This window comes from Convolutriloba macropyga, chromosome 15, assembly GCF_964194025.1.
Source record: "Convolutriloba macropyga chromosome 15, txConMacr16.3, whole genome shotgun sequence".
NCBI lineage: Eukaryota > Metazoa > Xenacoelomorpha > Acoela > Convolutidae > Convolutriloba > Convolutriloba macropyga.
The window spans coordinates 14,223,298-14,244,685 of record NC_134482.1 but is presented as its reverse complement, the minus strand read 5'-3'; the positions used below and the strand labels follow the sequence as shown (position 1 = coordinate 14,244,685).

At 36.2% G+C, this 21,388-nt stretch overlaps 1 protein-coding gene across 1 annotated transcript in view; it reads left to right on the top strand.

Annotated features, from left to right (window-relative positions):
- The first annotated feature begins 9,635 nt into the window (after window positions 1-9,635).
- Window positions 9,636-21,388, top strand: part of LOC142354528 (uncharacterized) — a 71,454-nt gene continuing 59,701 nt past the window's right edge. Inside the window, exons 1-3 of the mRNA XM_075406850.1 lie at window positions 9,636-11,054; window positions 18,562-18,992; window positions 21,088-21,290. Of these exons, the coding sequence (XP_075262965.1) occupies window positions 9,816-11,054; window positions 18,562-18,992; window positions 21,088-21,290 (1,873 nt within the window). The 5' untranslated portion in view covers window positions 9,636-9,815. The remainder of the gene's footprint in view (window positions 11,055-18,561; window positions 18,993-21,087; window positions 21,291-21,388) is intronic.

The following is a 21,388-nucleotide window of genomic DNA, read 5'->3' as shown; positions in this document are numbered from 1 at the left end:
GGTGTAATCAAAGAAGGTAACAAAAACGGGTAAAAAGAAAAAATTAAAATAGAAAGCAGAAACAGCATACGATTGATAATTCCTTCAGAAGGAGCTGTTTTTTATTTCTGTTCGTATAATGTAAATTTGTTCCAGCTGTAGAAAAAAAATTATCTAACTTTGAACTATTAATAGAACACTATTGCTTAATCTCAAGAAAAATATGATCTCCAGTGTCATTAAAACCAGTAACCTTCAAAAAAATTTCAATGGATTATATATTTTTCTTTAGAGCAATTTTGGTTTCCTCAATTTAAATGCTAGTTATTAACAGCTGTGGAACGAAAAAACATCTCGTCATTCAATTTTTCGTTATTCGTTCACATTTAAAAAAACTTCTTGATTTCTGAATAATTACGGAGAAACATTTCGTAGCTTCACATATTAAATCTCTCATTTCAACAAATATTGGCATGTCATGCAAGATCTAGATAATTGTTGAATATCCTGATAATTGATTTTGAAGATCTTTTTAGGCAAAAATTTTCATAATATACTTTGGCAAGATTTTGACAGGGCCTTATCAAGACAAGTGAAACAATGTTTTCGACGTGACACGCTAGCAATATTTTGATAAATCTTCTGAAAATAATGAAAAATTGAAGGGACCTCTGATGAAAATGAAAGTTTTCTTTAACCATTTTTAACAGTTAAAAAGGTGAGGTGAGTCAATAGCAATATTTATACAATTTTCTGCATCCGATCTGCTACAAAAGCAATATGGTTGGTAACAGGAGCGACCGAACCTAAGCAAAAGAGTTTTTTTTCAAGGAGCTGCATCATTGTTTAAGATACTAATTGGTGTAAACTGGATTTTTTTTAACTATGGTTGTGCATTTTTTGTGCAATTTTGTCCATTCTAAAACGCTTTCAATAAAGAATCCGATTACTCAGTACAATTTAAAACCTTCCTTTGAACTTTAATATCTAATTTTGCTGTTCAACCTTTTAAGAAGAAACTTTTCGTGAATACAAAATTTTTATTATTCCCCAATTAATTGTATTTTTTTTGCAAATGCTTTTTTTCAGAAACAAATTAACTCTGATTGCTGTTCGTTTTGTTTTTAAAAAAGTATTTTTGACTTTTTTGTGTCAAGTCACGCCAATGCATTGATAATTTTTTTCACATTTCGACGGAAGCTCAATTGAAAGAGATTTTTTGCTAGTTTTTTTAAACTAGCAAAAAAGAAGACTGTGCGATAAAAGTCTGAAGTCAGATTTGGAGTTCGTTGGGTCTTTTTTCAATAAGTAGAATGATATAGCATCAATTGCTGGATTGAACTTATCAGGGCTGCGAAAAGATAAAAACGAAAATAGTGCTTACGATAAATTTATGACAAAAAAAAATACTGTGTTAAGATTCTGTCCGCTCGATGCAGAAATTCTGTTACTTGTCATCGTTACATAATGTTTATATATCCAAAATAAACAAAACTTTGCTAAATTCTTGTCCGATAAAAAATCTATTTATGTATCAAAAAAAAGTTCACGCTCAGAAGGTTTATCTTTTTGGCAGTTTTTGTAAGGTAGTAAAAACTTGCAACAACTTTTGGACTGCTAGTTAATTTCAAATCTTTGTCGGATCTATTAATATGAAAGAAAAGTGAGGAATGTTGAGAGGTGGTTTAAGGGTGAACAACCCGGGAGCAATTTACCTTCGAATAAGTATACACAGTGAGCAGCCGTCAGAGCCCAGTACTTGTCCACAATTGTAGCCCCACAGAAGCCGAATTTGGATTTGTTAACCCAGAGTTTGGCGTAAAAAAGACGCGTGTGTTGTTTACTCGTTATTCCGTTCACAATTAAAGATGAAAGAGGTAATTTTGAAGACAGATTGTTGGGTGTTGGGTTCTGCAGGTTTTGATTTGATCAAGTTTTTTATTTTTGTTCATGTAACGCAGCTATGAGCAGCAACAGAAAAACTAAAGGCTGTTAAAGGAAAATTTTGAATTGATAATCAAACAACAGAAATGACAAAAAATTAAGATCACAGTTTAATTTGAACTATAATTAACACTCAATCCCTGTAATTTTTTCAAGCACCGCAGCCCATTTATATTGGTTTAAAAATTTGTTTTGTTAAATTAGGTTATTAAAAAAAATCTGAACTAATTTGCCCAAAAACAACCCCAAAATTTTACATCAATTCCAACATCAATTCTAACTCGAACCTCAAAACCTGACTTTTTTGAAGTTGATTGTCAAAGATGGAATAACTTGAAAATGCAGGTTCCAAATTACAAAAATGAATAGAGAATTTGCGAGCAAAAGCATGTTTGTGCGCTGAAAATTGCTATTGATGTGATACAGTCGCTTATAACCCTACCCTGGTTTCTAAGTGACCAAAGCGTAACTTGAAGTGATTGAAGGCCAACTGTTGTTTGTCAATAATGTGTTGATCAACAAGTCAAAGAAGGTCAAAAGAAAGTAAACTACTTTCAAGGAGTCTTAGGAGTTTGTTCAATCACAAGGTGTTTACAATCAGTCATTTGAAGGTTTTATGTGTACATAAAAAGTTTGGTTGTTGTTGTTGCGTATCATAATGTTTTTTGAGATGGCGTTGTCTAGACCGACATCACGTTTCACCATAGCAATATAAATTTATCTAGACCGACATCACGTTTCTAGCGAACATCATACTAAAACATCACTATATAAAGTTATCTAGACCGACATCACGTTTCATCATAGCAATATAAATTTTTGCAATAATATTGGAAAAGTGACGGAAGGCTCTTTTTTACAATTTTTTGCTAGCTCTTTGTTACAATTGAAATCTTTGTTGTAGATTGCGTTGTTGCTTTGCGTAGCCTTGGAGGGGCAGAATTAAACAAGTCAAAATACATTCAATTGTTTTTTTTTAAATATAACTTCAACTAGTTCAACAGTCATAAGAATTATGCAAGATTTTAAGATTGTAAAAAAATATCCAGATTATGTTTTTAGTATGATGTTCGCTAATCAAAACAGTCGAGCGAAAGAAGAACAGAAAACCAAAACAATTCAGAAAAATCTAAAACAATTTGAGCAACAAAATCTATTTTTCTGTCTCTAAGAACCACAATCTATTAACTACTTAATTTGACCGTAATTTAAATAAGACATAAAAGAATAACTTAAACAACGTTACAGAAAGATGGAAAAACTGCGGTGCAAATCAGAAAACAACACGAGAAATTGTAAACTATCTTCACGTATCATGGTGTTCGTAATTAACTTTGTTTCATTGCAAAAAATGTAAACAAATCGAGAGAAAAACAACCCCGTGAATTGAAATTTATTGGCAGTTAGACGAAATGCGGAGAAAATTAGAATATATGAGTTTGTACCTCCCTAAAGCATACAGAGAGCAGCAAAAAGTTGAAAGGAATACAATTTAACAAATAAAATAAAGTCCAGCAATAATTACTTCGCTCTAAATGTATCAACTAAAGACAAAAAACTGAGTTTATAATGCATATATTATTCAATGAGGTCATCTTATAATGATTATAGAAGTGCATTTAAAATGAAAAATACTAACCGCAAAAAAATTAATGAATAAGGCAATCTGATCAAGTGCCAACAAATAGAAAAGAAACATTTATTTTCCATATAACAGTTTGAAATCAGCTTATTTCAATCTGACCTGTGAAGATAAGACTTCTTCTAAGTATCAGCAGCAATCAAGATAAATTTTTATCTAGAATTTTTTGAAAGAAAAACCGACAGTATTTCACCAACGATATTTTTAAACTTAACTTACCAAAAATCCAGAAATTTCCTTTTGAAAGTTTAATATAAATTACGCGTTTTATTTGAAGATACCATACAAAAAAGGAAACGATCAACTCTATTATAGACACCTTGGTATGATAACACTGCTAATCAAGTCATCTAATATTTTTCCAAAGAATTGCGTTGTAATTTTTTTAAAATTTAATTGAATACATCTCTTGAAAAAATTTATTTTTCTTCTTACGACAGTATGGAAAGCAACAAAGTTTTCAGTATTTGTCAAATACGAAAATTCTTTCTCTATCTCTCTTTTCTCTCTATCTCTCTCTCTATCTATCTATCTATCTATCTATCTATCTATCTATCTATCTATCTATCTATCTATCTATCTATCTATCTATCTATCTATCTATCTATCTATCTATCTATCTATCTATCTATCTATCTATCTATCTATCTATCTATCTATCTATCTATCTATCTATCTATCTATCTATCTATCTATCTATCTATCTATCTATCTATCTATCTATCTATCTATCTATCTATCTATCTATCTATCTATCTATCTATCTATCTATCTATCTATCTATCTCTCTCTCTCTCTATCTCTGTTAAAAAGTTGATAGAGAACAACCTAATGTAAATTGTGCATAAGATAAGCTTGACATAGCTTGACAAGAAGCTATACTTGTTCAACGTAGACTTGGCTAGAGAAATGAACTCTTGAGGAACAATAAAGAACATAGACCCGCTATCTCTCTCTCTCTCTCTCTCTCTCTCTCTCTCTCTCTCTCTCTCTCTCTCCCTCTCCCTCTCTCCCTCTCTCTCTCTCTCTCTCTCTCTCTCTCTCTCTCTCGTGTAAGTTTCCAGTTGGAAATCACAGAAATTTTCAAGCTAAGTCCTTCCAAAATAAAATTTCAAGAGAATGTTTATTCTAAGTCGGCTCCTCTCGGGTTCAATTGTATATGGTAAAAAGTTCCAAACAATGCGGTAATTACTTTGAATGTCTACATAGAATTTGGTTAATTGTGGTGATGTGGTCATGAGGTATGCGTTGAATGGAAAAGGAGGTAGCAAAGAACATTTTAAACCATTATTTTGAAACAGTAATAATTTTATCTCTGGATCTGGCGAATGTTCTGAAAAAAACTATTTCACCACAATTCACGATGAATTCTCAAAAAACCTTTTATTGCCTTGACAAATAGCTCGCATTTAATTTTTTAAAGATCTAGAGACAGCAAACTCTTCGATGGTTTCAGGTATGTAATTTAGAACCCGGACCGAGGGAAAAGAATGTAAAGATTAAAAACAACGGGGAAAAGAGTGTAAAGAGTGTAAAAATTAAAAAAAAGAGTGTTAAATAAAAACTGCAGTGCAACCACTGACTAACTGGGTCGCTTTCTGTTTGTTGCCATTGCAATATTTCTGTTACTGCGTAACCATTCCGGTACCACTTCGAGAACAAGGCTGAGATACATATATCTTATCAATACACTACGATCTCTGTCACATTGACCGCCTTAAGTATACTCAGGAAATCATTTTGCTAATTTGAATTAATAATGATGATACAAGCGTTTAAGATAAATAAATCAGTTCTCAGTTTTTTAGTTTTTTGTGTGTTGAAATTCGACTGCTTTTCTTTGCTTCCTTTTGTTTTGTCACTTCTTCTCTTAACCATTGAAGGTCTGTTTCGGGCAAAGATCCATAATAGTGCATAGATGTTCTCTAATTAATTGGGCATCAATGATGTATTGATGACATAGCCGGCCCCATTTGCAGGATTGCAAAGAATAGTAAAGTAAGTCCATAAAAATAAAGACAATTCTTGGTTGAAAATGCAAACTTGGTGACCCATTAACAAAGAAACAAGTTTCGAGATAAACGAATAACTGACGTTACGCAATCAACTTCCGGATTTCAATGAACGTTTTTGCGAAGATAAACGAAGTACGTGAGAATAAGCGGTTAAAAAGCGTAATAAACCAATAAACGCAAAAAAAATAAAGTAAACATTTCGCAAAACTGCGGGTCCGCAGAAAATTTAATGAGGAGGTCAAAATATAGATGTCCGAACGCTCTGAGTGGAGTAACAGGTTGCTACGGTGTAGCAATTTTTCTACCCGCGCAGAAAAAGCAGAATTTGAGTACAAATTGTCATGGAAAAATTGTTCTTTTCCTAATACCAGAACTTACAAAGAGGCGAACCTTGTCAATTAGTGTTTGAATCAATGGTAAAAATTAGTCAGCTAGAACTTTGCTTAATTTAACAACAGGGCGAATTTTTTCCCCAAATGCGGTTTTTAGTTTAACGGATCTGACAATTTGGTCCAAACTAGGATATACTTCAATGACTTTGGCCAGTGGCCAAAGACCTCGAGGCGTGAAATCCTCTAAAAATCCCCAAATATTGATGTCACTCTCTATGTAAACAAGAGTATGCTTGAAATCCTGGTAATCTGAAACAGCACTAATTTTCGATACAATTCCTATTTGTTAATATGTCGTTCCTTGAAGGCTGATTAAATTTATGTTATTATCTATAAATCAATCTTTATTGGGATTAAACTTTTGTTTCATCTCTGTTTTGGAAAAACTTTTTGTCGAGATTTTTGACGAGAGGGGACAGTAATTTGTAGTTTAAGAGACAGTAACGAGCCTCGGGAGCCTCTGGATCCACTTTTGTTGTTCCGACTCCTCTTGAGGGAGGACTATTTTTTCAACTGGGGTTTTTTGTAAAGACAATTTTGACCGATCGATATATTCATCGGAGAGAATTGTGAGTGGTATCGTTAAAAAGCCCGTCCAGCGTAGAATACGGAATTAAATTTTTTTTTTAAATTTCGTTTTCTAGATCGAGTTACAGTGGCTTAGATTTTTGTGAATATTAGAGCAACTTGCGTTATCTTTATTCCAAAATTTTTGCCTAAAATTTCGTCAATTTTGATTAAATATGTAAAAATTGTTAACAATAGTACTGCAGATTCCATTTTTAAAGACAAAAAAGTTTTGTTGACTATTTTTATTAGTTTTTTTGGCTAAATTTTGGCTAAACATTTCAAATTTCAGCCTGAAGCACTCCTAAAATTTGTCAGAAGACAACACCCAAAAAACTAACAAAATCTTTATAAACTTCAAAGGGAGCTATTACTACTTCAATTTTTTCCAATTTTACTGTATAATTATGAAAAACGCAGAATTTATTTTTGATATTATAACTAACAAATTATCTAGATCTATAATATTTAAAACAAGTGAGTGTTCCTAAAGAACGAACAGCAACAACAAGGCTGGTTGTAGTCCAATCTTGGACTGTATAATCCAAAAATAGTTCGGAATGAAATCAGCCGGTCTCTTTTTATAAAAATCGATCTTTTTTATGTTATTTAAAGAACGGAACAATTCAAATCATTGCTCACTGTTGATAGATCCAAATGAACATCTAAGCAGGTCCAATTTTTTTAATATAGTTTCTATATTCGAAAGATGATGGTCAACCTGACTTTAAAAAAGGATTGATTTTTAACTAATCAATGGTTTATTAAACTTTGCCACAATTTTTCACTTAATTTGTTCAACTTGTAACTATGGCCCAGAACGAAAGAAAGAATGCTTCCTCTTCCTCTTGTTTCTACTAAATTTTTTTGCCTTATCACGCTTTCAGTTATGGTTTTCTGGCTTTGATACTACCAAATTTCACAATTTTTAAAAGCATTGGCCCATTTTTCGCATTTTTTTCTCTTTTTGTCACAATATCAAATTATTGTCAGTTCACATGTTTCATTATTTGCGTTCAACGTCAGGCACAATTGAAGATAAAAAGTCTTGAAAGGCAAAGATTCTGGTTTCAACGGCATCGACACCCCTTTCTCGAAGGACTTATTTGAGTTCTTTTATATTTTCTGGATAATGACAAGTATCAGTGGTTTTTATTGAGAAAAATTTGAGCCTATATTCTGATTTGAGTAGATAGCTGTTGACATTTATGATTTTGAAATCAATTGTTTCAAAAAAAATTTGTCAAGATAAATAGACATTTTAAATTCTTTTTTCTTCTTTTTTTGTCTATTTATTACCTAGTCCCATTATTTACAAGTCACATATGAAAATACTGTTGTCAAGGCAAGGTGCATGTGCACCTGATTTAAACTTTTATTGAGTTCGTCAAGAATTTACTGGCTTCGGCAGGGTTTTTTGCAAAAAAAAAAATAGTTTTCGGTTTCGTCTATATTTGACGTTCTTTTTGTAGACGTGAGACATATACTGAAATATTACAATTCTCGGGCGATTCGTTTGGACGAATATAGAAACCCATTTAAAATTGCGATTTGTAGCTAATCCCTTTCGAGACTTTGATAATAATTGTTTTCGAGAAAAACGAAAGTATTACATAATTTTGCCCTTTTTCTCTTCTTTGGTCTACTTGTTACCTATTTTTATTAAAAAGAGGTCCTTTATCGCATTATTGGCCTTGGAGGAAGGCCCAATTAAACAAAATTTTAGTGGCAAAATATGGCCTTCTGGCTTCGACAGCGTATACTCTCAAATTTCAGTTGAATGTTTTTTAGTGTCTCTATTTGTTCTTTTTTTTGTAACCGCATAAAAAATTGAATGATGACAGGTCTTAATAGCCTGCTATAGAGTCGTAAAAGTTTGATGTCTTAGGCTGCTATCTCATGGTTTTCATTACTTTTCAATTAATTGTTTTTAAAGAAATTAGTCAATTTTTGAACTTTGTTTTTTTTCTTTTTTGTCGAATTGCTACCGAGCCTTTTTATGGAGTGGTTCCACATTTTTTCTAGTAAAGTACAAGTTATTTTGTTTATTTTTAGTTTTATCAGACTCTTTTTTGACCTCCTTGAAATTTTTGTTGTTGAAAATGAACATAAATTTCGGATGTAATTAATGATTGTTATTATTGTTGTTTGATTTTGTTTTTCGTCTTGACTTGCTTTCCTAATAATGGCTCATCTTATCAAAATAATGCATAATTTTTTTTACTCTACTGAGTTTTTTTCGTCGGATGCGATCATTTTTGGCCAACATTTTTTTAGTTTTTGAAAAAAGTTAAATTACTTGGGTTTCTCTATCTGTTCCTCGTTTGGTAGAAATTTATGCCAAAAATGTGGGTGAGCAGGGTCGGAACTTTATGTGCAAATGCACATCACCGAGCCTCCTGGTTTCCTTCTACCATCAATGGATAGAAGATCCGTCGCACCTGATTGATTTCCTAATTTGACTTTTTGTATTTGGTTCTGGTTGAGATTTTAGTTTTATTAGCGAGAAAGAAAAAAAGACAAATCATTTTATTTTAAAAACCTGTCGGCTGGCTTTAGAATGTAGATAAGAGCCGGTTCGTAGGTTTCATCTACAAAATATTAGTAAGAAAAACTGAAACTGACATGTTCACCATACTAGTAGCAATTTCAGTGAACGCATGGTGAAATAACAAATATTGCACGCAACAAAAAAATTATAAGAAGCGAAAAATCTCAACAAATATTTTTTTTCATTTTGTGCAATTATCAGTTTCATGGTCTTGAAATAATTTAACCACAACGCTGAGATGATATGACAAACTATACTTAGTATTTCTTAGTATTATAGCAAAAACTTATAGCAAAAAAAAATTATAGCAAAAAAATGGCCTATTTTCGACTAGTTTTTTTTAAGCAACGAAAATTCAGTGAATATCTGAGAAAACTCAAGTAATTGCAAAAAGTGTACACAAGAACATTAATGTACTAATTTTTTATAGTCAACCGAGCTACTATCAAAACTATAAAACTAAAAGCATTAAATAGATGAATGACTGAAAAGTATCATCAGACTTCAAATTTTTGATGCTTTCATTTTTTTTGTTTGATATAACTTTGCGATTAAGAAAATAAGAATGAAAAATTTGCAACAACTAACTATAAATTTGTTCAAACTATGTAAAACGTGTGCTCTCTCTTTTAACGTTTCGTATAACCATAAACACATGCGGTAAGTTTTATTTTGATTGAAAACATAAAAACAGGTAAACATAAAACAAACAAATTGATTTCAAAATGAGCTTCGGAGGACAAAGTTTTGGTTACAAGTTGCAGTTGTCAGATCACGAGCCCACGGAGTACGCTCAGGTCCAAGGCGGGGGTCGAGGCGACGGTGACGATACTTATGCTGAATGTCTTTTGCCCCCTCGAGACCCCAAAAATTCCTCGACGTCTCGGAATTTTCAACAAGACGATTCAGAACATTATGGCGAGATATATATGACGACGGGGGGAGGTTTGGGGGACGAAATGTACCAAGCTGTAGGAATGGAGCATCACAGAATGCTTGAAATTGCAACCCCGAAAGCTTACGACCCGAAACAGCACGAAGTTATGTTCTCAGCTGCGCCCAGGGTTCACTCTGGGGGGCCTCCAAGCCGGAATCCTTCATTTACACCCGCGGAGCAGCTGCAAATGTTCCAAAACCAGTCACAGCAAAACCAGTGGCCTGGAGCAGAAAATCAGCTGGCAAGTCCCAAATTTCAAGCCACAGATGATCCAAATTTTAACATGCAAGGAATTCTAGCTAAACCTGGTGGAAGCTTGCCACAATCTCAATCTCAGCCAACTGATCCGAATTCATCTCGTGTTATGGCTGGAAACTCATCGTCAAGTCATCAAGTTGCAGCTCCTCGACTGTTGACAAAGGATTCCTTGAGCTCTGACAGTGATGGTATGAGCAGCGATATACCTAACGAAGCACCCAATCTGATTCAAGAGTACCCCAATCAAATGCCCAAAAGTGACCAAAATCAGTTCAGCAAATTAAGCCATCAGGCAGAAAGAGCTATTGAATATTTTGACCCAATAAAGGACGGACAAACAAGCTTCAACGTTTTATCAGGCTTTGGAAACTCAAATCAGACAAACAATTCTTTAAACATTACAAAATCCCCCGAGAATTCGAAAAACGGTTTTCAAGATGACTTTGCTAATTTTGAAAGTAACTTTGACTCTCCGACAAATAAAATGGGCTCTTTTTCCATTCAAGAAAAACCCCAAACCCGATCTGGGTTGAACAGTTCCAGTGCCACTTATCTGAACATGGAAATGAATTCTGGCGACTGTGAAAACGCCCCGCCACAACCCGCTCCTAGAAGGTCAATTGTTTTGGGCCAATCAGATGAGAATAAACCCACAGTTGTGACACCTGTTCAGGCAGGTACGAGGTCGTTCAACATGCAAGGTCAGTCACAGATGCTGCAACAGTTAAACCAACAGAACCAACAGCTTCATCAACAGCAGCAACAGATGGTTTGTTTATCATTTCCAACTGTGTAATTTTAGTTTACTTTGTTGAATTCCTGTTGACCCATTTGAAACAAAAAACAACAAAACTCTTATAACGCTGCTTTAATCGTGTTCAATGTTTCCTATGTTACCTCCTACGCAACTGGGTCATAAAATACGTACAGAAACGGTTATATCACGTTCACATTAATCTTTTTTTGCTTAATTTTTATTGTTTGAAAATTTTCTTTTCAACCCCTCAAAATTATCTGGCGACTATACACTAAATACAGTTAAGGTAATTTTACCTCAAAAAACATCCTAACTCACCTTAACTGAGTTATATATTCTAGTTTTTTTGTTACGTCAATTTTAGCCGATAAATATAAAATAATAATTTTGGTTCCTGCGTAATCGCAGCGGAACAGCATTAGGCTACTGCGGCCTGTTCTTAGCTGACCTTTTTTATTTTAAATATTTTAATATATCTTTGCTGGAGAGATTCAAATAGAGTACCAATGAAAAACTCTTGAAAACATGAATTAATCCTTGAGAATTAATCCAGTTTTTATCTAGAGGAAAAAATAAGGCTTAAATTTTTCCACGTTGTTTGCCCCTTTTCATGCTATCGGCTTACTTGAAGTGAGTTAAATTTTAATTATTTTAGACTTTACATCTTGCTGTAAATATTATTTGGATTTTTACTTCGTTGTGAAGAACAAAGAAAAATCACGATATTTTTGTTGCATTAAAAATTTGCAAACAAGGTCCTGTTACAAGTAAAACTTGCTGAAATTTGCTCTAAAATTTCTCTAAATTTGAGCAAATTTAGCCGTTATTGTACAATGTTAAAACTTGATGAAAATCTGAAACCCCATTGCAGTTGCCCATAAAAAAGCATCTCTGCTAGCTCATTTTTGAAAATGAGAATATCAACCATTTTTGAGCCTTTCATATTATTTTGACAAAACTGATATTTCAAATTTTTATTTTAATTACGTAAATGACGATGTATATGTGCCTATCAGTAGGTATTCATTCAATAAAAACAAAATAGATCGCTGCACACAGTAGATCGCTACAATAGACACAAAAGGGGGCACATTTGAGGGAAAAAAATCTCTTTATCTTTAACTCATCGAAAGTCCGCGAAATTTAATAGAATACATACTGTTTTTTTTTTTAAAAAAATGAACTGAGTAAAACCATAATCAGATCTCTCCTGTAAATCTCTAAATTCTTCGGTACAATATCATTTTGTTATTCTCTCATTTTTTAAGAAATTAATTCTTTTACTTAGTTAAAAACGCTTTTTATTCCGCTTGCGAAAGTCCATAACCCAACAGGTTATGGGCCCAGCAATTTTCTAAGTCATAAAATTAATTTCCAAAACAAAACTAATTTGTTGTTGACAGTCATAATCCTTTTCTGCTTGGTACCTTTTCTTTTCACGACTGTTTTGCCTGCTCAAACTCCAATGGATCAACAGACAGTGAAGCTGCTGACCTACACAGGAAAGGCACAGGACTTTCCAATCTGGAGCACAAGATTTGTGGCGATGATGCAGACAAAGGGACTCTACAAATCACTACTGGGGAAAGAGGAGCAACCCAATGAGCCTGCACCACTGGCCAATGGGGCAACCAATGATGAGAAGAAGAACCACAAGGTGCTGAAGGATGCATATGAGAAGGAAGTTGCAGACCTCAAGAAAAAACGGAACAATGTGTGGTGCCATCTGGCACTGACTCTAGATGCAACAACCCTCATGCTGATGAGACATGACTGTGTGGGAGATGATGGCATTGGAGATGGAGCAAAGGCTTGGAAGCTTTTGCAAGAGAGATTTCAGAGTGTGGAGACGCCGACAGTGGTAACTTTAGTGGCACAGCTTGCTCGACTGCAGCTCGAGGATTCTGAGGATTTGGACAGCTTCTTCATCAGAGGACAGGAGTTGCTCACAAGGCTACAAGAAGCAGGGGAAGCAGTCTCAGAGACCCTCTTCAACGCCTTGGTCCTCAATGGTCTGCCAATGAGGTATGAAAGTTTTGTTATACAGGAAAGCTTCAACACGGCAACGAACTTCACAGAGTTGAGGAAAAAGCTGCAGAACTTTCATGAGACCACGGTGCAGAGACACAAGGGACAAAGTGGTTCCGTGGCACTGGCAGTGAAGCGTGACTTCAAGAAGAGACCCAAGAAAGGAAACTGCTGTGTGTGTGGGATCCCTGGACACTTTGCCAAGGACTGCATGAAGAAAGAGACAGCACAATACAGCAAGTGTGGTGAGAAGGGTCACCTAGACAGGGCATGCAAGAGACAAAGAGATGGAGGCAAACATGAGTCAGTGGCAATGGGTCCACTATTGGCTACACCAGACGAGGAATGCTGGGCAGCTCTTACCCAGTGGAAGACAGCAGGCATGCTAGTGGACAGTGGTTGTACAGATCACATAGTCACAATCATCGATGCGTTCCTAGACTTTGTGCCCATTCAATCAGTGTTCAGAAATCCCAACGGAGAGGCTTCCAGAGTGGTGGGCAGAGGCTGTGTGAAGATCAGCATACCCTCAAATAAAGGGGAATTCCAATGCGAACTCAAAAATGTTCTGTGTGTGCCGGACTATTCTTCAAACCTCCTATCAGTCTCAAGATGCACGGAGTGGGGACATAGCTTCACTTTCGAGAGAGAAAACAGCTGCATGAAACTCCAGAAGGGAACTCGGGTAAAACTAACACAAGAAAATAATGTGTTTTACTTACCCTGCAGCGTTCTAGTATTCAAGATGAGTTCCAACAGCGTGAAACTTGACAGTGCAAGGAAGTGGCACAGACGATTGGGTCATTTGAATCAAGCGGATGTGGTCAGGAATGCACCAGAGACAGTGGGGGAACTCGATGATGTATGCAATGTGTGTGCATTGGTCAAGATCACAAAGACTCCAGTACCAAGAGTGGCAGAGACCCAAGCAGAAGAGAAGCTGGAGAGGGTGTTCACAGACGTGATGGGACCTTTCAGAGTAGAGTCACTGTCAGGGTTCCGGTTCTGCATAGTGTTTGCAGACCAGTACACGAAGTTTGTGTTTGTGGACTTGCTTAAGGCAAAGAGTGAAGCACTGGCCAGCCTGAAGAAATTTGTTCTCAGTGTGGGGACGCCCAAGAAGCTGAGGCAAGACAATGCGAAGGAGCTTCTCTCAGAGCAGTTCAAGACGTACTGCTTAGATGCAGGCATTCTACAGGAAAAGACCATACCAGAGACGCCACAACAGAATGGGTTAGCTGAGAGGTGCAACTGGACACTGCTGGAGATGGCAAGATGTTTGCTCATTGACTCAGGACTTCCCAGGATGATGTGGGGAGCAGCAATTCTTCACGCAGCAAGGATCAGAAACTTGGTTGTGAGACGAGGAGAAGAAAAATGCCCAGCAGAGCTGATGAGAGGTATAAAACCTAAGCTTTCAATTAGTAAATTATCTATTTTTGGTTGCACAGTCTTCATGAGGAAGAGGGAGAGAGGAGTCAGCAAACTTGAACCCAAGGCACTGGAAGGAAAGTTTGTGGGTTACACTGAAGGAGAAAACGGATACCTGGTGTACATACCCAATACACGCAAGGTGATGTGATCATCAAGGAGTCTGAAGTGGGCTCAATCCCTGGCAACAAAGAAACGGCTGACCTACTAGATGATGGGTCGGAACTGGGAATCTGGCACCCAGATGACGGTCATCAAGATGATGACAACAGAGAACAACAGGACACATCTACTGCAATAAAGGAGGAGTGGCATGACGCAGGGAGCGTGAATACTCAAGAAACAACACTGAGACAAGAGGCCTCGGATGTTGGAGAAAAAGCACTAGATGAAGAATCTACTGCAACAAGAGGGAGTCACAGCGACTCAGATTCACTAGAAGACAGTGACACAGAAAACTTCTCACAGTTAGAGACAGTTGGCTTCAATGAAGATGCACTGGAACACGCGGACAGAGCAGAGCCCAGACGAGGGACACGAGCAAGGAATGTTCCGCAATTTTTTGGAGAAGTCAGGACCCATCTTGCTGTGACTGAGGGCGACTATGTGGAACCCAAAACAGTCTACGAAGCCAAGCAAGGTGACGATTGGGACCAGTGGCACCGGGCAATGAAGGACGAGGTCAAGGCACTCCCAGACAACGAGACGTGGAACCTAGAGAGACCACCCACAGACAGGGACGTCATACCGGGCAAATGGGTCTACAAAGTGAAATTGGGACCCAGTGGTCAAGTGGACAAATACAAAGCGCGCTATGTGGTGAAAGGCTCCAAACAAGTGGAAGGACTGGACTACTTTGAGACTTTTGCGCCTACCTGTAAGCCAGAGACATTCAGGATTCTACTTCAGCTATCAGCGAAGCAGGGCCATGTGATGCACCAATTTGATGTCAAGACTGCTTTCCTGCACTCACCAATCGAGGAAGAAGTGTATCTGGAACAGCCACAGGAGTTTGTAAAACGAGGATCAGATGGGGAGAAGTTAGTATGTCGATTAAATAAATCAATTTATGGTTTGAAACAGGCTGCTAACAACTGGTACAAAGAGCTGGCAAACTTCCTACTGAGACAGGGGTTCACCAGAAGCAGGAACGATCACTGCTTGTTCGCAAGATCAGAGGCAGAGGATCATACCTTCATCTTGGTCTGGGTTGACGGCATCATAGTAGCATCAAGAAGTATGACAGTGATCTCTGATGTCAAGAAGGCACTAGAAGAAGCCTTTCACATGGAAGACAGAGGGAGACTACACTGGTTTCTTGGTCTAAGAATCAGACGAGAAGAGGGCAAAGTCACAGTCGACCAAGAACGCTACATAGAAACAATGCTTGAGCGGTTTCAAATGGATCAATGCAAAACCTCAAGAACTCCAGCTGATTTGAATTTGAAATTTCAGACAGCACAGAACGGAGACGAAGAAGTGGACCAGAGGATCTACAGAAGCTTGGTTGGATCACTTCTGTATCTGGACAAACAGACGAGGCCAGACATCATGTTCACAGTCATCATTCTGTCCAGACACATGAATGCACCTACCAATCAACACTGGATGTGCGGAAAACGACTTCTGCGATATCTTCAAGGTTCAAAAGGTTTAAAACTTACTTACACAAAAGAGGCTAGTTATGATTTAGTGGGGGAAAGTGATGCAGACTGGTCTGGAGACGTGAACGACAGAAAATCAACAACGGGCTATTTTTTCAAGCTCAACGGACGTGGCGCAGCACTCAGCTGGGGTGTCAAGAAGCAGGCCACAGTTGCTCTTTCTTCATCAGAAGCAGAATATCAGGGCATGGCAGCATCAGTTCAGGAAGTACTCTACCTGAAACAACTTCTAGAGGATTTTGGCATCCAACAGAAACGTCCAATAGCAATTGGAGAGGACAACCAAAGTTGTATCAGACTTTGCCAAAACCCAGTCATGCACAAGAGGAGCAAGCACATCGAGACAAAGTTCCAGGACTATTTCAATTCATTACGTCCCTACAGACAAAATGGCAGCGGATATCTTCACAAAGTCCTTACCCGTTTCGAAAGTTGAAACATTCAGAGCAGTTTTGATGGGAGCAGACTCTACGCAATCAGCTCAAGTCTGAGTGGGGGTGTTAAAATATCGATCAAACTATAGTCTTAAACTTAGTGAGAATTAGAAAGAAAGTTTGACTTACCAGATTAGAAAGACAAGCAATATGACTTCCATCGAAGAAATTATATAAATGAATCGTCAAGAAATGGTGCTGAGAATCAATTTTCGGTTCAAATTGGTGAATCTAGATAACTATTATTAGAGTTAGATTAAGTGATGTAAACTCTTCCCAGCATGTAATAAATGATGATGATATCTCCGGAAGTGTGAATGAATTCTTAGAAAAGTGCAAATGCATTCCATTTATGGTTCCCTTTGCGACTGATTTGCAGAAGCAAACCATATTGGGTAACCTTTGCGACCCCCACTATAAATCACGGTGCTAAGATTAGTTTTGTATCTTGACTTTTTCTCACTGATAATGGGTATATATACAGCTGATTTTTGAGTCGCTTTTCATACCCAAATTCAAATCACCATCCAGATCTAATAATCAGATCTCTCCTGTAAATCTCTAAATTCTTCTGTAAAATATCATTTTGTTATTCTCTCATTTTTTGAGAAATTAATTCTTTTACTTAGTTAAAAACGCTTTTTATTCCGCTTGCGAAAGTCCATAACCCAACATTTATTAATATCATTTGAGTTTGAATCATCAAGGGAACCGCACTCGCTACCATCTTGGATAAATCTTCGAGCTCCCAGACTGAAAATGCTTAAAATACGTAAAATAACTGTACAGCTATTTTTTTTTCGGTGAGGCAGGAAAAAAATGTTTTTCCATTCGAATTTGAACAGTCAAAGTTATCATCAGTGAGTCAGAGGACCAAGCAGGATACAGGGTCTTGTAAACAGCTGGGTACTTTTAATGCAATTAAAAAACACCTGTAATTTTTTGTCTGTTTTACTACAAAAGAAAATGATTCAAAGCGCAGTTTTTTAGGAGCGCCAAATAAGGAAGTTAACTCCACCTTGACTTTTTTTTAAAGGGCAGACCTCTCAATTTGGGGAGCGCTCATTTGTTAAATTTTGTAATTACAATAAAGACTGTTACTATCAACCGGGTAAAACAAGCATTATCCGGGTAACATTTTCGGGATTAGGAATATCATACTGAAATAATCAGGCTGAATTTAAATAAAAAAAATAGTCTGAAACATTATGCTGCTCTTGGTACATTAAGAAACAATATGCTGCTCTTGGTACCTGATCATAATAAGAAACAGATTGAAAACAGTCTGAAATTTATGATTTATGATTCAGTTCTGAAACTTTCCTGATCATAACTCCTGCTTTTGAAGTCTAGGTCGTATCAGTACCTGAAACTCACAGATATTACATCTTAATTTATAGTTGTTTCTTATTTTTAATGTTTGTTTCCCCAAGCAAATTTGAATTAAATGTCAGTCAGTCAGTAACATAGATCGCTGCTTCCAGTAAAAGCTTTGTAATTGTTTAAAGCGAGGTCTTGGTTGAATACAGCGATGCTTTTGAATGGAACAAAAGCTTCAGTAATTACAAGACCTAGTAATTACAAATAGACATAGATCATCTTCAGTTTACTCAACCGAAAAAATGTCTGGTTGTGGTTTTCAAACCACAAAGTAAAATCTTAAAAATGGCAACGATTTTTTCACATTTTGTCAGTTGTTTTTATTGTAATGAACAAGATCTTGTGTAGCTTAAAGGTTAGTCAACGTTTTGACCATTTTTAAACAAACCTTTGCAATCTTTATCCCTCTAATCAATTTCAAGACCTCCAGACTTTGTCCAGACATTGTCCAGACCAGTCAAGCGACCATGTTTTTTAATTGAAATATTTATATTTGGGTCACCCCTAACACCCAATGTGCGGCAGCCCGTTCGAAAACCTTAGCTTGGGTAGCCGAAAGAAGAGTGTTGGGAAATTGTTTAGAATCAGCAACTGGGAAAGCTTCGAGTCCAACTTCCCAGAAAAAATCAAAGTCCAGATAGCAGCGATGACGAAAACGTCCCCGGAGGTCATATTGGTCCCAATTTCACACAACCTACGTCACAGCCTGTTATGCAACATATTACGTCACAAAACACAACTCCACATCCTGTTACACAACCAATGATGTCACATAACTACAGGCCGCCACAACATGTTATGCAACCCTCGTTTGAACCCGCGTTTAATCAGCTCAATTTGGGCCAAAATAACATTCCGAATTTAGCCTATCAGAATTCTGGGTTCACTGGACCCGGCTCAATGGCTATGCCGCCCACCGCTGCCTTTGATGCACGAAAAGTTTCAAACGCAGAGGTCACCAATCGATATGATCCAGCTAGATTTGAGTCCCCCAGTATGCCGACAAATACAAGGTTTGCAAATTACGGAGATTTTTCAAACGTTTTTTCGCCCAGATGGGGTTCGGAGAATTTTTTGATCGGAAAAACTATCCGTAAATCTATCTGATAAGATATCAACTCTTTAAAACTGCCTTAACAGTTTCATCATAGCATTGATTATATCTCCTTTTCCCTTAAATTTGATTTTAAAAATCTTTGACGCACTTACTCTCGGTTTACGATTTTTCAAAATGAACTCAAGAAAAAATATTCGAAGTACTCGGAAAAAAATCCCAGGGAGATAGAACAATTACTTACTTGGTTTAAAACACCCATTACCCTAGTCCAAATGACTGTTATCTTGGAAAATCTTGCAAGATTCTTCGAAGCTTTTGTATAGGATTGTACATAGTCATACAATACTCTTGCAAGAGCCGAATTTTCTTCAAGTCATCTGCAGGATAACCGTCTATCTTGTAAGATTCTTACAAGATAATCGTCTCTATATTTTTCTTTGAGCAAGTAGCATATATGATGCGGTGGACACCATGGGCCCTTAAAAATTTTGAGGCACGGGCTCATACGAAATGTCTTGCAATACCCAGTGATTCTGGAATTTTTATCGTGTACGATCTGATAAGATACTTATCAGATATTATAAGATAGGAATTCAATTTTATTGAATTGTTATCTTCTAAGATCTGATAAAGATCTTATCAGATCTTAAAAAATAAATGTTTACGTAGGGCAGAATTTTTATCATGTGAGATCAGATAAGATATGTTTCAATGATTTAAATATTGCCGTATAACGAAATCAATTTCCTCTGAAGTAAAAAACTAATCAGTCAACTAATCATTTATGAAACAAAAACTGTGTGTTGCGTCTATTTTGGCGGCAGTTTTATTCTGAGTCTCAATTAGGTACTATGGCTCAACTTAGCAGTCCAAGTTAGTTTTGGTCTTTGAAAAAAATTCACCTTAGTTTGATTATCACTGCTTCAGAAAAAGCCCCTGATACTCAAATAAACTTTTGCACAATATCTTGTAAGTCTCTGAAGACTATAAAAGATAATTTTCTCTTTGTTGCTCTGACACTTAAGTGTTGCATGCTGCTGCTTTTCGACTACATCTTTAAAGCAACTCTAAACTGTCTTCAATTTGAAGAACATGCCATACGTGAGAGAATTTTATCGTCAAACATCTGATAAAAATTTTATCAAAAAGTTGAGTCATAGCTTTCCGAATGTTTTTCTTACAAGATCTTATAAGATCTTACAGGATAAACATTTTTTGCAGGCAGAAATTTTTGTGTAAGGTCTTATAGGGCAGAATTTTTAGCTTGTAAGATCTGACAAAAGTTAACTTTTATTGTGTAAGATCGTATCAGACCTGATAAATTTTTTTTACCGTGTAAGACCTGATAAATTTGCCTTAAAAGTTTTAGTCAGGCAACGCATAATCTTTTAAGTATTTGGGATACACGTTTGCAAGAAATTTGTAAGATCTTACACGATAACAATTGTCAAAAGTTGTGCAATTTAACCCTCTTAAGCAAGATCTTGCCAGGCACAGTCGTAGTCAATGATATTGCACAATAACCAACGGAGTTGGAATAGGATAATTACGAAAATCATCAACTAGATAAATTAAATAAAATAATAATTAAATAAAATTTATTTGATTACTTAGATCTACATGAGCGACTCAACAAAACTCAATAAAATTGTGCTGAAACGGCTAGCATAAATGCGTAAGTGACTCCAAGTTTGAAAAGTAAACAGCCCAAAATTGAGCAAAATCTTAGTTTGAAGCAATTGTGGCTGATCAGAAATGTTCAGAAACTAAATAGTTACATCAGAGATGCCTATATTAACAGTGCTTTATTATATCTTTTCTCATGTTTTGTTACTTCAAAAAAACTGAACTTTGATTTTGATCAGCCTGCCCTCCTTAATCTAAACGTAGTAAATGCTGTGCATTTTTATGACTCCCAAACATGTACTTTGTAAAAAATAGAACGTGCGCCAGGGAGCCGGGGGGTTTTAAAAGTTATATTGGGGAGAATAAATCGATTCGAAAACTGAGCTTGAATATTTAACTAAATCTAAATGTTGCATTAAATATAGTAGCCCTCTGCAACACAAGAATTCGACTTCAAGTCCCCCCAGTGGTAACAGTGGTGTTGGTGGTACTTGTGCTGCTTCTATGTTCACGACACAGCCATCCGAGGCAGCCATGAGTGCGCACAATCTACCAGCTGGATATGTACCCCTGGAAGATTTGTGGGACAAGCCATACTTCAACATGAAGATTACTCTTAAAGAAGCTGGTATGTATTTTTTTTCTAAAAATTCAACAGTTTCACAACTATAAATAAATTTTAAAGATTGAATATTTACATGTCGATCCATATGATTCAAATGGGGT